The sequence below is a fragment of the Medicago sativa genome, chromosome 4 (assembly GCF_051527215.1).
Source record: "Medicago sativa cultivar Bolivia chromosome 4, Bolivia_mono, whole genome shotgun sequence".
Lineage (NCBI taxonomy): Eukaryota > Viridiplantae > Streptophyta > Magnoliopsida > Fabales > Fabaceae > Medicago > Medicago sativa.
This window is the reverse complement of record NC_140752.1, coordinates 4,594,734-4,611,821: the sequence shown is the minus strand read 5'-3', so window position 1 is coordinate 4,611,821 and position 17,088 is coordinate 4,594,734. Positions and strand designations below refer to the sequence as shown.

Sequence of the window (17,088 nt, the reverse complement as noted above, 5' to 3'; positions counted from 1 at the left end):
GCCAATTGGAGGACTTGTGTCAACTTCAAATCTGAATTGGACTGACAACTGACAGGAATCGGATGGATAATTTCGAACATGTAACTTTACAACCAAGCCACACAAAATATGATGAATTCCGTGCTTCCACGTACTAAATAGGGAGTGTTTATTTTTTCATTTTTAAATTCATTCATTAAAAGAGTGGTTCAAATACACCAAGTACTACCGCAATGCTAGTACATTAACCGGACTTTAATGGATCTCACATATACACCTCATATATTTATAATTTTTTAATAAAAGTTTCTATTATAGACTCAATGATTCTAATGACAATACACCGGTAAGAGCTCAAATGAAAAATGTTTAAATAGGTCTCACTAACTTTACACCATTATACAAAAGTAAATTATTTATTAAATTATAAATTACCCCATAAAATATTACTTCCTTTGAAAGTGGAAGTAACTTGTATATATTTTATTAGTTCTTTTAAACGTGAGACTCGTTAGTTGCTAATGAGAGAGGGTCCTTATATAGTTGCATGAACTTTTTTTCTTCCTCTAATGGGGTCCTTAACATGGAGTGTTGGCTTAGACGGTGGCGGGTTATACTCAATCTTACTAAAGACAACAAAAATGAAAGGCATGAAGTGATACACACCGCTGACAACACACGACCATGATTTGTGTCAATGTTAAACTTAATAGTTTCTTATTTTATTAAAGCAATAGATTGTTATATTCTTGTCATTTTTGTATAATTGCTTCGTAAGATTTAGTACTACTGTTTTGGTGAGTTAGTTTTGTTTTTTTCAAATTAAACAAAAAAAAATTATACCAAGTACCAACAATGAATTGATTCAAGTGGTAAGAACATGAACACACTAAAACAAAGGAAAATGGTCATTTTTCACAAGATTACTAACTTTTTTTAAGGAAAGATGTCATAAGTGAGCTATGACTATCCAAAAAGAAGAAAACGAAGCAAAGAAAAGAAGAAGGGGACTAGACCAAAACCTCTTCAAGAGTTTACAAACCTAAAACAAGGCATTTCCAACCTGTTTAACCTTCAACCAAATAGCAAGATGACTTAGGGACAAACCAACATTAGCTAAAGCATCGACACAATGATTTCCTTCCCTAAGATTACTAACTTGAGCGAGTGCACATCTTCACTCTTAATTATTTTTTATAAATGGAACTATAATTGGTATAAAAAGGAGCGAATGAGTTTCTATTATTGTGGAAGAGGATCTCCTCCCCTTAAACAAGTGGTTAGGGGTTTGAATCTCGACTCTTGCATATGGAAAAAATTCGGTTGAGTTAAGAGAACTTGATTTGTGTGTTTCACATGTTATGTTGCTAATGATGAAAGCTTTGTACCGATGACACAATAATAAAACAAACAGGAGATTAAAATATTATATGATGGCATACATGTCATTCTTTTGATTTCTTTTAAAATATTATTTTTACGCGAAAAGAAGAGAGGGTAATGTTTATTTTTCATTTTTAAATTAAGCAATTTATAAAATGGTTTTTAAATTGACTAAAGAGTGATTGAAATATATGGATAATTTTATGATCCAAATGGTAAAGGTCATCTCCCTTAAACAAGTGGTCATGGATTCGATCTTTGATTTTTATGTACATAAAAATTTCAGTTGAGAGAGAAAATTCACACTGTGTTTTATAGGTTACCGACGATGCTAAAACAATGATGAAAACGTCGTGTCAATAATACGGTAACCCAAAAAAGAATGATTGAAATTTTATATCATCGTTCACATATCATTCCTTCATTAGCGCAGCTAATGTTCCTTCGCACACAAGCAATCTGAAATTAGGGTTTCTATGAAGGAGAAGAAGGTAGTTATGGTCGTTAGAGTTGGTTATGGTTTGATGAGAGAGATATAATATTGGAAAGTTGTTATTCTCATTAGTTTTGAAAAGTGAGTTACAAGCAAGTATATATACACAATGACTTAGAGAGCAAGTCTCTTGCAACAACCTAACAAACTTATCCAAAACAAACTAAACTCTTAATCACTTGCCAAACATGATTATGGATTAAAAACACAAATTAATATCCTTTACATTAATGTATATAACAAAGTGTCATTCATTGAATGTATTAACACTTTTAAACACTATTAACCACAGTTGCCTAATATTTTTAGATTTTCTGTTCATCAAGTTGGTCACTTTTTCTACAAATTTTTGATATATTTTTATACGATTCTATATTATGTTATTATTTTTATAGTTTTAACTAGTAATCTAAAGTTCGATCGGACGGTAAGTAAAATCTTGTTTCCACGAGAAATCAAACTTTAGTTCTTCGAAACGATTTATCCTAAAGGAGCTCATTAACCACTTGAGTTCAATTACTTGGTTGATTATGCTATTATTTTAATACTACAAAACATCTTCCAACAACTTTTGGACAAGAGACGTTCAACCAAAATATGGTACGGTGAATTCCACGTCGACAAATTCCAACAATGCCCTTAGGAAATGAAGTTGGGTAAGACTCAATTGTTGAGTGGATTAGGGATTCCAAGTGGCATGTATTTCTTATAATCGAACTTGTATACACTCTTAGTAATAGAACTCCAGTTCTTTGGGTAATGGAAAGGATTTTTACCCTTTAATTGTCCTTTTTCCCACTTTTTTTCACTCGTAACACAACAAAAACAAGGGACATAAGTTCCTAGTTTTTTTTTTGAAAAGGTATTATTAAGTAGAAGCAGCGACTTTCGAAGAAAATCAAAACATCTCTTCTTTTAGTATATTTTTTTTAGTTAATTATGTTTAAGGTCCCTATAAATAAGCGAGCTTCCAACATTGGTCCCTATTTAAATTTTATTAAATTTTTCATCCCCAATGTTTTTTTCCGTTTGTAAGTTTGGTCCTTGCCGTCAAACTTTGCTGACTAGGCTAACAGAATGTAGACCCAGACATGCCACATGGACATTTCAAGTGACATGGCTGTCATGTGGTAAATGACATCATGTGTTTTTGGTACCTATAAAATTGGGATCTTTTAAGTTTAGTCCTTACTTAATTTTAATAGTGTTTTTAGTCCATATAAAAAAATTATGCACTCAGTTTTAGTCCCGACTAAATCTAAATTTGTTTAATTAAGCTTAAACTTTTAAGATTTTGAACAATTTTTTGCACATGTGTTAATAACATTATGAAAAGTTCATCTGCAAAAATTATCTCAAAATTTTATTTCGAGTCCAGATTTTTGTTACTTTTATTTTGAATTTTGTCTTTTAAAAAAATTCATATTTAATTTATTTCATGTTAAAAAATTCTAAATTTTAGTAAACGAACCTTTTGTAATGTTCTAAATTTGTATCAAAAAACTCGTTGAAAAATTTAAGAGTTTAAGGATAGTTACAAATTTTCCCATAATTTTTGTCAAAGCCTATCACTCTCCTTCATTCCTTTTTATTCTTCCATATCCATAAAATATTTCACCCTACAAATATTTCCGGCCATTCCCTGAATTTGCCGAGAAAAAAAAAACAGATTTGTGTTACTGTTTCTCTTTGTTACTACTTCGCTCTCTTCAATCTTTTTCTCTCCCACTCTTTGTTTCCCGATCCAAACCTTGAAAATCAACTGGTTCCGCTTCGCTCTCGAAAAGTTTTTGCTGGATTTTTCAATGGTGAAGATTGTTGAGTTTTTGTGTGTTGAAGTTGACGTGTGATTAAGTTGTCGAAATTGATGTCTTAGATGAATTTGCAAGCGAAAGTTAGAAGAGCGTCGTAGGCGTGAACGAGGTGGTGAAAAGAGTACGAGGTTGTTCATGCCGGCGACGCTCTTCTAAAATTTTGAAATAATTTTTTGCAGATGAACTTTTCGTAATGTTCTTAACACTTGTGCAAAAAATTGTTCAAAATCTTAAAAGTTTAAGCATAATTAAACAAATTTAGATTTAGTAGAGACTAAAACTAAATGCATTATTTTTTTTATATGGACTAAAAACACTATTAAAATTAAGTAATGACTAAACTTAAAAGGTCCCAATTTTATAGGGACCAAAAACATAATATGTCATTTACCACATGGCAGCTGTGTCACTTGAAATGTCCATGTGGCATGTCTGGGTCAGCATTCTGTTAGCCTAGTCAGAACAGTTTGACGGCAAGGACCAAACTTACAAACGAAAAAAAACGTTGGGGATGAGAAGTTTAACAAAATTTAAATAGGGACCAATGTTGGAAGCTCGCTTATTTGTAGGGACCTTAAACATAATTAACTCTTCATAGATCATCAATATATTTTTGATAAAACCTGTCAAAAATTCATTTAATATTATTAAATAATAGATAAAAAGACGGCAATACAGGGTGATTCTAATTATTTACTTTCAACTTTAAATAAAAAAAGAAGATTCTACAAAATGTAGTGAATCTCTTGAAAAGGGTAAAACTAAGATGAATTGAAACCAACCTCCCTCCCATAAATATTGGTAAAGAAATGTCAGACTAATTAGGACTATAGTACACCTGCCACCCAAGGATGACATTTGACATTGATGATACAAATAACTTGACAAAATCAAAGAATCGGACAACATAAAAGGAAGCGCCACCAAATACCCCCGCTGGACCTGGTTAATCCCTTGCAGCTGGGGGAAGCTGCACTAAATGGTTCAACTTAACCCGGGTCATCAATCAGCGAATCTGCAAGGCTAGGAGGCTATGTATACCCTATGTATTCCATTCACAAAAACAACCGATGCCGTTGGAGCATAGGTGTCTAGATGTGTAGGACATTTCTTTGAAGCGCCCCGTATTTACATGTACAAATTGCTCATCCAGCATTGTTAGCAACTTCTGCAGCTCTTTGCCTCATCATTTCCATTACAGCAGCTCTACGTCGTGAATCAGACTGTTGCTGCAGCCTCCTTAGATGTTCTTTTAAATCTCTGAATTAATCCCAAAGCACAGATTAACACGTGCAAATTCAATAATAAACCGAAAGAGTAGCTAGAATATAATGGTCCACAAACCTGCATCGTGGCACATGGCATTCGGATTCTTTGCACGCACGAGCATGAAGTTGAAGCAAATACCACATTTTCTTGCAAAGAACACAGCCTCCAGAAGCACGTGTTTTGCAGTGCATACCATGGCGGAAGAGGCCCTTCACTTTGCGACAATTAGGATATTGGCAATGTGGAGAACGACATTGGGATGCATGCACTAGAAGATCAAGCATTTTCCTTAGCTGTAATTACACAATTCATTTACATCAGAATATATGCAGAAATTTCACATGTATGGTGATAAGCAAACGATGGCATCACACAAATTCCAAAACATAATAACAAAAATTTAGTTAGAGACATGACATGATGAAAGGAAGTGACAAAATATAGATACACTTTTTTCCCTCCCATATTAGTAATAACTAATTGACCTACCTACCATTGTGACCAGACACAACAAGTTATATACCATTAATAATGTAACATAAAATGATTTTTTACTTGATTCTTTTAGTTTAAAATGTTTAACAAATTAGAATTATCATGTCACTGGTAATCCATTTTATGACAGTTATTGATAAACATCATCATGAAATCAAGTTTTAATTCTAATGCTTAAGCTCTAAATTCAAACCAAGTAGTTTTAACATGTTCATAAGGAACTTCATGGATAAGACAACACTATAACACCCACTCTTGAATGATATCCAATTCCAATGTAATACCATTTGACTCCATATCTCTTTTATGGTTTCCCCTGGTTCTCCCAAACCTAACACTTTATTATCCTCCATCTTATCCACTGAGTCTTTTCCACACAAGCTCAAACCAGCTAGCTAGAGTGAAACCCTACAACCTTTTCTACAAAGGAACCACCCCTAACTTTACTCTGATAATTCAATTCCTAATTCTATCTTGTGCAATGTGATGAACTCAAACAACACAAAATATAAATCTGATACCAAACCACAGGAGCATTAAGTAATATCCTGTACAGTACCTGCAATACTCGAACTTGTCTTGCTTCTTTGTTCTGAGCATCACGATCCGCCACTGACGGATGATTTGTCAACTTATGAGGATGATCAATGCCTCCCTTCTGATAACAAGAATTGCATACGTCGTACTCAGGGCAAACTTCACAACGCCAACCTTGACCAGTTTCTATGTCAAGATAGCATATATTACAAGTGGTCACAAATGCAGGAGCAGTTGGATTATGAAGATGATATAGGACCATCATTGAGGAATGCTTGGCCCGCCTTAGTGTATCATACTGATAATGATTTCCCTGGCAGAGACTCAGAAATGCCTGTCTAGTGTCAAAAAATTCACTCTCAAGAATATCATCTTTATCCTTTGTATCAGATGGTACATCAGTAATTTCAACCTGCAAGATAAAGCTCATTAAAAAAATTAAATTGATTACTAATCAGTAGCAATCATAAATTGATTGTTTTGGTAACAAGACTATGTGTTCAAATTACGCGATTTGCCTACAAAAAGCCTTAAATAAAAATGCTCGAGCAAGCATTTCACTAAGTTAATTTAGTGTATAGTAATCAAAACTAAACATGCAATATACTTGTTCAAATTTAGAATTCAATTTGTCTAAGACCTTATCTTCTGAGAGTAAGAACCAAGAATTAGGAAGACGTTAAAAGGATTAACAGTCAAAGTGCTAATAGAATCTAACATTGAAGTACAAAAGTAATGAACCACACTTTTTAAGCCAAAATTAGACACTTACTGGATAAAGACTGTGTTTTTCCCTCTGATTAATAGGATGTCTTTCTCTCTCTTCACGTTTTAGCTCTGCTTCATAACACCTAAAAAGAGGCATGACAAAATGCGTGACTAAAATTGATATGTTAAGTTTGAAAGTTAATCTGTTGGCAATAAATAATACATGAGATTATATGGCGTTGGGATAACAAAGAAATGTTACTGTGGAAATATCCACAGCAGTTTGTGAGTTTCAATACTGTCCAAATCCAAAAATGCAGTCAAATATTGTGTATGAAATTAAGGATGAACAGTGTAATGCCAAAAAAACTCCCATGTCAATACGGTGGATAGTGTTGCGGAAAATGGTGGTCCCATGGAAACTATGTTAAGAAGCTAACATACTAAATTTTAAGACTTGGCATAACATAAATAATAAAATTAACAACTTACATATAAATGACGAATATAATTCAAACATTTTCTAGCATGCTAAACTTGCTGAAAGTGTCATAAACTCTGATATACATTCAATAAAAATGTAGCAAAACACAGGAAAATACAAAACCGAAACATCATTTTCTTCCCTCACAAGAATTACAACATATAAACAGAGAGGCACTGAGACATGAAAATAGAGATATGTCATATGTGAAACTGGTACTCGAGAAAAGACACTGGACAAGGAGTCAGTGGAAAACATAGTTGCCAAATAAAAGAAACATAAATACAGAGAGGGGAGTGAGATAGAGGGCTACATTCAGTTTCACAAGAACCGACCGTTAGGTATTGTTAGTAATAAGAAGTTTATTTTATTAATAGGAAATTTATTTTATTATTATTAAATGTTGTGTGGCAGTAACTGGTATGTAACTGCTCTAGGTAGTCAGAAATATAAATTTAGCATAGGTTGAAAGGGAAAAGGGAGAGCTTTAGGTATTTTGTATGTTGGTTGGTTTGGGATAGACTACACCCTCTAATTCCTAGAGGATTATTTTGGTTGTTAGCAGTTTATTATCCCTATTATGGCAGTTGCATTTCCCTGTTATGTAACTGCTACTTCTGGTAGTTACTTTATAATTGTTCTATCACTAATATTCAATTTATCATTCTATCCATTAGTCTCTTAAATACCAAGGATATATCACAGACATGAGCATTCATTAGGATAAGGCTCGCATCAAATTTTTCCAAAATAAAAATATAATAGCCAAAAGCTCCATAGCACAGGTAACCATTCAGCATTTAAACCATAACTCAGCCATAATGCATGTCTTATGGCATTTTGGACAGTTTCCACCACACACCATTCTACCAAGGCAATGATTTAATATTAATATTAATATCCACTACCAGATGCTTCAAAGGTACTTGCACCAATCTATTCTGGAAACTGCTTGATGGATCTTTAGGTTACCAGTAAACACCTCAATCTAACAATCATGGATATGACACAGGTACGAGGACACGTCACTAAACTAAAAATATAGGAAACTCAGTTGGGACACATATCAGTGCGTCATATGCCAAAACATGGAGATAAGATTGAAGAGCCTTACTTATCACAAATCTCAAAGTTCTGGCACTGATTACAAACCCAGCGGTTGCCACACACCATTAGAATGCAGCAGTGGGTACATGCATGCTGCAAATGAACCATAATAAAATCTTCCTTCATTGGGGAAATGGTTTCACCAAGCTGGAGAAAGAAAGATCAAGAACTTCATATAAATAAAATTATTACATAAAAAGAACCCAGGAAAAAAAAAATTAAAACCAGTCAAGTATGGAGAAGATAATAATGTTAGGAAACATGTTCACACAATGTAACATCCAAATTGCTTAAAAATATTTGTATTGTTGCATATTTAAAATGATGAATTACTTTGTGCATGAGGAGCAGATCTTTTGATGCATTTCCTGAAAGATCTGAATGACCAGATGCTTTTAAAGCCCTTTTTGTGATAGTTTTTTTGGTTGTTCCTTTTTTATTTTGTTTTCTTCCATCTTCCTCTTGGCGTAGCTGATAAATCAAATCTTCTGCAGCCCCAGGCCAGTAGTCACCATCAAAATATGGGAGTCTTGCAGCTGTAACCTTAGCCCTACATTCACCGGTGGATGTGAAGAAATGATCATATAAGTTGGTGATATTGACCACAACATTCTCCTTCGCAGCTTTTTTTAACATGGCTAGATACCTGAAGAAACATGTTCACGGATACTAAGTTAGAGATGAATAAACATATCACATTATACATTTACAGTTATAAAACTAGTTTTGTCTCTTTTTGCTTATATCGAATCTCTTGTGCTCACCATTCACGAAGCTTATCAGATTTTGGTGTTTTCTGAATTTCTGGATGGCAATACAAAATATAATCTTCACCCTTCAGCGGAGGACAAGCCCATATATAGCAGCTGGTAAAACCACGGAGCTTACAATATTCAAGGTACCCAATCTACATAGAAACAAAATTTAACGAAAATTTGTTCAATTATTATAGAACATAGTTTACAGTAACATAATTAGCCAGAACTAAAATATCTCCAAGAAAGGGTTACAAAGCAAGGCATTATGCTAGAGATTACCAGAATTTCATGGTAAACAAATGTTCGAAGAGCCTCTCCAGTTACTGATTTAATCTCGGGCCTGAAATACTTCACAGAGTCCAAATATGAAAGATACACCCGGCGCTGATTGGGAAATTGACTTTCAGCTCCAAATTCTTGAACATACATGCCAAATAGGCATACTTCCACACCTTCAATCTTTTGAAACAACAAAACTACCTGGAATTGAAAGCTAAGAGCATCAGTATTCATAATTATAGACAAGGATTTAATTAAAACCATGTACTTTAAAATAACGTTTTGATTACCTTTGATTTATATGGGAATTCTGTTGGATAATTTTCTTCCTGAAAAATCTCCAAAAAGCGCTGTTTCACTTCTAACTTCTTGTCAACAGATGATACAACTCTTACGACTAGGGAATCAGCTCCAGGAACCTAGTAACATCCAAGTGAAAATAAAATAAGCAATCCATCAGAAACCAATATGCACTAGCAAAGAGTGTTCTTAAATTTCATCTTGGACCTAAAGTTTCATCCTGTACAAACATACATCATGTAATATGTGGAATGTCCAAGCCTTAAGATATCTCTAGTCAATCTGGGGCTCGGTACACTCCTTCACAATCAAGACTGGACATCTAAAAAATAAAATAATCGTGGATCGCACCACACACCCTTTATGCCCAAGATTTGACATCTAGAACAGAGACCTTGGCCCAGTAACAGATCTAGGACAGACTCTGATAACATCTTAAGCTTTTAGGCCTAACTCATATCTGTAGTCAACATGGAACTCTCAAAAACACCCTCTCAAGTTCAAGATTTGACATCTAAAGTGTGGACTTACGTGAGTAAAAAATAACATGGATCTCAATACACCCATACTCAGAACTAGACATTGGCATACGCAGTTCTTATAGGACTTGGACAGTGCACCTTGCAAGCTAATTTTTTGGGCATGAGTTAGGCTCAATCCCAAAACCTAGGATGGTTTCAGAGATATCCTAGCTAAGTTAATGGGTGCTTAGCAAAAAAGATAAGTTAATGGGCCGAGATCTATGTTATTCTACAGGCATTTGGCCATATGCTGCTAACGTCTAATCCTGGGTGTGGCAGGGTCTATTGAGATCCATGTTATTTGGCTGGACTAATGTTGGTAAAATAACACGGATCTCACTACACCCACTCCCACTTAAGACAGGAAACCGGCCTAGGTCATTCTAATAAGTATTTTTAAAAGCTCGGTTTTTTATTTATGTCTAACATAAAAAAGAAAAGTAACCACGTAGTAACAGATAGAACATGATGTATTTCTGACAACCAGTATATTAATCACCTCATCATAGCTTTTCCCATGAAATCTTGCTCTCTCTTGTCTTTCGTGCTTTAGCCGCTTAAATAATCGTTGTTCTATATGGTCGCTAAGAATAGTTCTCGGTAAATCCTTGGCTCCAAGAACAGCACTTTGGGGTAATGGCATGCGCTCTCCTCGTTCTACCTCTTCAATGTAGCAGTTAGGGCAAGTGTATTCAGCTTGTCCACCATCATTTCTTCTACCATTAAACAAGGCACATATTTGGTGTTGCCAAGCTTCACATTTATCACATTGAACCCACTGCAAACAAAAAATACATTATTAATAAAGCAAATAAACAGCTAATCAAGCAACAAAATGGCACATGTGGTACGCACCCATTCCTCAGTTTCCTCATCATTCTTCTTCTTTTCCAATCTTGACTTGGCAATGGGAGTCCCGTCAACAACAATGTGTTCAGAACGAGCATCGTTATAGCATGGGATGCAAAAATAATGTCGAGTATCACCAGTACCCATGGTATAGTACATATTGTTACGTTTGATGCGAACCCCACATGTCGTGCAATAAATAGGTGGTGGTTCAAATGTAAGCTTCTCCACAGCACATAATTGACAGGAATTCTCACTCATAGAGTGCTCCATTGCTTGATTCTTCTCTGCCTTTGATTTGCTCTGTCACGAGAAAATGGAGCATAATGGTAACAAATTGATGCCAAAGACAATTAGAAAACATTTATGCATAAGATAGAGCAAAAAAAGCATTTAAAAATAGTAGAGTACACCAAAACCATAATGTGTTCAGAACGAGTTTTAAGAGTTTGACAAAAACATTTTTTACACTTTCAAGAATTTGACTACACAAGTTCCAAGATATTTTTACTATATTTGTTTCTTTAACAAGTGCCCCATGGGCACTTGAGAGCACTTTCCATATGTTAATAAATCTTAGCTTTACGAGAAGTAAGTAACATAACCTAGGATGTTAAATAGAGCGGAATGTATTCCATTAGGCTCGATTTAATTTGATCTCTTTTCAACAATCCAAACATAGCCAAACAGATGAGACAAAGAAATAATTCAAATAATGAAATGCATGATAGATGTCTCATATAACACCACGTACTGTAGATCATAAAACTGGCTATTAAAGAGATAAAGACGGTCTAGGGCATATCAAAGTAGGTGTTGAAGCCTTCAAAGTAAATCTGAACCCAAGTTGCAACATATTCATAGAATCATAGTATCCAGCTGATTTATTTAGGTAGACCTGTTTGGTGAATTTTGAGAATGCCAAAGATTTAATGATTTTTCTCTAAATTAAATTCATAGGCTTTTGCAGCAGAAAGGAGGGCATATTCTTGTGGCAGGCGTGTGTGATCTGTATATTGTTCTTTGGTGCAAGCCTTAGGGTCGAGTAAAGTGCCTGCCGCTTCAAAGGACATAGTTTTATCAATGTCGCATAGTTTTACTAATGTCAAAGGACATAGTTTTCTCTAAACTAGAAACACAACTATACTTGCTGTGGCACATAGTTTTATCAATCTGCATGTTTCTCAGCACATACTTCCTGTCATTACAACTTTTCTTTGTACTCATTTCCTCATTCATAACAATTTTCCTCTTGTATAAATGGAAAGAGTTTCAACTTGTTGACATCAAAATATACATAAACAGTACAGGGTCTGTTTTATTCTTTCATTCAATCTTAATTTTAAAGTTGATTTAGTGTGTGAAGAGACCCCTGAAAGGCTGAGCTAGACAGTTTATTTCAGTTTGTGAAAACTTCGTCTACTAATATATAAAGTAAGTAACGGATGTATAATCAAACCAAAGGTCACTAATGAATTTCATGCCATCAACACATGTTTTTTTAAGTCCACATACTATTGTCAAATTATTATATCAGGAAGAAGTTGCAGTAGGTTTTAAAGTACAACTGAAATGGTAGTATTATTAAACCAATGGAATTAAAAAAAATTGGATGAAAATGATAATACAAGAATATACAAAAGACTTACTTGGCCAACCCATTGCCTGAGACCAGTAATATGTTCCCTGACTTGCTCTGGAGTAAATAATTCGGTTAAAGAGACCCCTTTTATTTTTGGCTTACCAGACTTTGTTCCAGCTGCATTTTCACCTGGCTGCATCACATGTTCTTGCTTATCTTGTCCAACTTCTTTCTCAGTTTTCATATTTTCGGGCCTAGCTAAATTACTAGGATCATCATTCTTCACAGGCTCACCATCAGGAATTTTATCATCAGCATTACTCGAATCCATCTTCATTTCACTAAGCTTGGCATGAGCCAAAACTTCTGCTTTTACTTCTGTAATCTCAGATTTAATTGAGATAGACTTCTCCGCATTGGGATATGTTTGGGACTGAGCGTCCCTGGAAACTACAGAATCACAATTTGCAGAAACAGATGAAGCAGAGTTGTCCTTTTCAAGATTAACAGACTGAGTGGAATGCTCAATCTTTATGCGTTTTACAGATGGGTGCAGGTCTTCTGATGTTTCCACAACTAATGTGGGTTTTGAGATCAATCTTGATGACGTGGTGGTAATATTGTAAGATTTACAGGACCCATTTACCACACTTGGCAAACTCGATTCAGATGGTGGCTGAATCTGAGCCTTAAGTTGACATGCCCGCCGGCATTTTTTTACAAAAACACAAACAGGGCAACATGGATCCTTGCAGTGTATGAAATGATGAAACAATTCCTTAGTATGATGACAACGAGGGTACGGACAATGGCGCAGGTTGCATCCATCCATGTGCCTACATAGCTTCTGTGCAAAAGAACAAAAGCGTTCTTGGCATCGTCCTTCAGGAGCAGAACATCGTCGAGCATGAAGAAGAAATAAAAGCCACCGTTGTTGATTCCTGTGTGCATTTTTGGTAGTACTTCCTGGGTCTAGCGGCTCAGCTGCGCCCCTAGGAGCAACGGCTTGGCCCATAGATACATCTGATGATAAATTATTGCAATGAGCTTCATCCTTCCCTGATATTCTTTGATGAAAATCCACATGGAGATGCTGGTCGTGTGAACTATTGTTAGACATTGGGTTACCATCTTGTGAGTCAGTCCATTGTTTGGAATTGGATTGAGCCCCAACTGTAAGACAGCTGAACTTATTTTGAGATTCTGCAACCAATTGGTGTGGATGCAACATTTGTTGCGAACTTTGAGGTACTGATGAGGATAAATTATGCTGACCAGATGGAAAGGAAAGGTATTGAGCTCTAGAGCAATCTTCAGATGAGTTCTGCTGGAACTGATTCTGTATCTCAGACATGTGGAACTGTTCAGGAACATGAGAACTGAGCACTTCTTTATGATGCTCAATTCCAGGCTCTGACTTCACTTGGTTTTCTAGATTGGAAGACAACTGAGACTGATTGAAAGCATTATCATTGACCAAATGCTGAGGCTGTTGACTATGTAGTTTCAATTGAAATTGTTGCTGTGATTGAGGATACTGCTCTGACTGTTGAAATTGATGGGGCCTTTGCTGATACTGCTGTTGAGAATGCAGAAGGGCATCTCTTGAAGTTGATGAAGACTGAAAATTCAACTTTTCCAATTGGTTGATTGCTTCAGACTTTATGTGAGCAGACTGCTGCATACCATGCAAATTTGAGTGACCGCTGATCAACGAGCTAGTTTTGGGTATTGATGGCAATTGTACTGAATTTGTGTTCCGAGTGTTCATCATAGACCCAGATGATGTTGCAGATGCATAAAAGTTTCCAGAAGCAAAAGGGTCAACATTATTCGATCCGTATCCATCACCTGATAATAAAATCGTTACCCATTATGAGAGATGTCAATTTCTAAGGACAAAAACATAAACACACACACCAGAAAGACATAAACCTATCCAACAAACAATATTAACTAAAAAGGTGATACAACTACACACAGGTACTAAGTGGGAGTACAGGTCCTAGGATCATTCCTTCATAAAATAGCGAGAATAAGAAGGATTACCCTGCATTACTGGTTTCTGATTTTGATCAAAGTGCTGATGTATGTGTTTAGGGGAATTAGCATAAGTTGAAGCATAGCCATCGGAGGTGACTGGTTCATTTGCGAGTTGAATATTGTTACCAATCAAGCCTAGCCCACTATTCACAGCACCATTTGAGTTTGTAAACTGTTTATGTAGCAAACCAGATCTCATTCCACTACTCATTTGGCTGCCAATGTTCGGCAATACCTGGCTTTGGTCACCAACATGCTGTTTCTGCTGTTGAAGCTGTGACAGTGGTACCATAGTAGACTCTGCACTGGAGAAGACATTACCATTAGTAGATGAATCTACATTCATATGTGAGTGATTGCTGTTGACTGTATATCCCGGCGTAGGAATCATCTGGCTTGAAGTTCTCGGCACACTCATTGATGACATGTTCCCCACTGAGCCAGCAGAAAAGCTGGTAGAAGTCTGCTGATATCCATTTGATAAACCTACAATAAATAGGTTTCAGAATGAAAAAAAAAAAGGAAAACAAAAGTGAAAAGGTTGGTTAAGCACTGTAGCATTTTATTACCATCAGATCTATTTAAGGAGCTTCCATGTATGCCACCAGTTGGTAATATATTTACACCATTGAAAGTTGTTGATACTACGCTATTACCACCACTGGAAGAAATCATTGAGGCATCTATAGAAGATGCAACAACCACGTTTGAATTTGGACCATGCGACATACCAGGGGTTGGAATCATTGTACCAATAGGAGACGAGCTAACAAGCTGGGGATACTGTTGGCTGCGATTATTCATAGTTGCGTGTCGGAGGAAATTAGATAAACGACTATCTAGTGTTTCCAAGTTCAAGTACTCCTCCTAAAAGACGAGTCGAAAACATTGTCAACATAATAGTCTTTGAAATTAAGGAGGGAGCTTGAAGGCACCTTGCAATTACTTCCAAAATCATAAATAATGAGCATTTAAAAATTAAAATTAAGGAATCCCTCCTAATCATGAAAAATAAAAATAACATGATATCCAGAAAAAACCTTAGAATGAGCATTTTTTAACATGCCCTCCTCCAGGCGTTTTGCAAGATCCTTAATCCTCCTTTTTTGCATTTCATTAATTGGCTGCTGATGCCGTCGGAATAACGTCTCACAGCTGGAATGTAAAATGTAAAATATTAATTATTGCCGTTATGTAAAATCAACAAGAATGAAAAAGAATACCATGATATATCTTATGCACATATTACATTGTATCTCGGACAAAAAAAACCAAAGCAGGTGGAACACTAATAGAGTAATCTAATAGACATAGAGTCTGTTTGGATAAACAGCTTGTTTGCAGCTTATAGCACAAGAGCTTATCATGATAAGCGCGCATATGCATAAGCCATTTTTATGGAAAAAGATAAAATAAAGTCAACTGATTTTTGTAAATGTTATAAATATAAACTGTTTTTATAAGCTGTTATAAACTTTTTATAAGCTATATTGGAGAACTTATGAAAATAATCTGAAAAAGCTTGTGAAATTTGTCATAAGCTGTTTTCATAAGTTCTCGGAAACAGTCTAACAAAGCTTATGCCAGTTGATAAGCTCAAATAAGCCAATCCAAACAGGCCATTAATGGCATAAGTTGTTCAAAGACAAGCAATAACTATATATCGGAATACAAATAAATGCACCTCAATGTTCGTTGTTAAACACTAAATATAATAACGATCTGACGGAATGTGGTCAAACAAATAAAGTAATAAGTTAACTTACATCTTCTCTTGAATAAAGGCGCGTGCTCTATGAAATTCAGGGTCCATATTAAGTGCTGATCGTGAAACACCACCTAAAGATGGCATCTGTCCGTTCCCATTGAGTTGGGCTAGTCCAGGTAACTGAGAACCTGCTTGATTCAGTTTCATCTCAATTCTTCACATAACTTAAAAAAATCAGCTACTACTTCAGACCCTGTAATCAATATCAAAATCAATCTAAATAAAGTCAAAATTTTCATATTCAAATTCAATTTCAAAATTCATTTAAATGTTAATCTAAAGTCAACAATTTGAATATAGAAATAACTAAATGAAGGGGCAGATAAAAAAAAATTGAATTTTGTTAAAATAAGCAGTGAGTAAAATCACGGTAAACGGATTCATATAATTGAAAGAGTGAATAATAATTGATTATAGAAATTTCAATTAAGCGTAACTAGTATTAGAAACCCTAAAATCAAAAATCAATTTTGGGAACGAGGAAACCCTAATAAAATTGATGAGTTACACGAACCTAAAATCGAATCGATTACGGTAGAAATTGAGAGTGTAAAATTGAAATTGAAAATTCGAAAAGGAACAATAGATGAACGCGGGCAACGACGAAGATTGATTCGCGATGATGATGATGATGATTTAGGAAGAGAGAAAGGTCGGTGACAACTTCTCAACAAAAGGCACGTGCGAGTTATTGACACGAAAATGATAACGGAAATTAT

At 35.2% G+C, this 17,088-nt stretch overlaps 1 protein-coding gene across 1 annotated transcript; it reads right to left on the bottom strand.

Moving 5' to 3' along the window:
• Positions 1-4,349: 4,349 nt before the first annotated feature.
• On the bottom strand, positions 4,350-17,088 carry LOC146925642 (histone acetyltransferase HAC1-like). The gene is made up of 17 exons (XM_085706791.1): positions 16,884-17,088; positions 16,368-16,562; positions 15,642-15,756; positions 15,171-15,468; positions 14,608-15,087; positions 12,626-14,409; positions 10,983-11,279; positions 10,627-10,905; positions 9,597-9,725; positions 9,307-9,507; positions 9,034-9,176; positions 8,603-8,915; positions 8,277-8,416; positions 6,743-6,821; positions 5,993-6,382; positions 5,014-5,231; positions 4,350-4,929 (listed from the first exon to the last, which is right to left on the bottom strand). Exons 2-17 carry the CDS (start codon positions 16,514-16,516, stop codon positions 4,815-4,817), a joined length of 5,130 nt encoding a protein of 1,709 aa, XP_085562917.1. The 5' UTR covers positions 16,517-16,562; positions 16,884-17,088; the 3' UTR covers positions 4,350-4,814.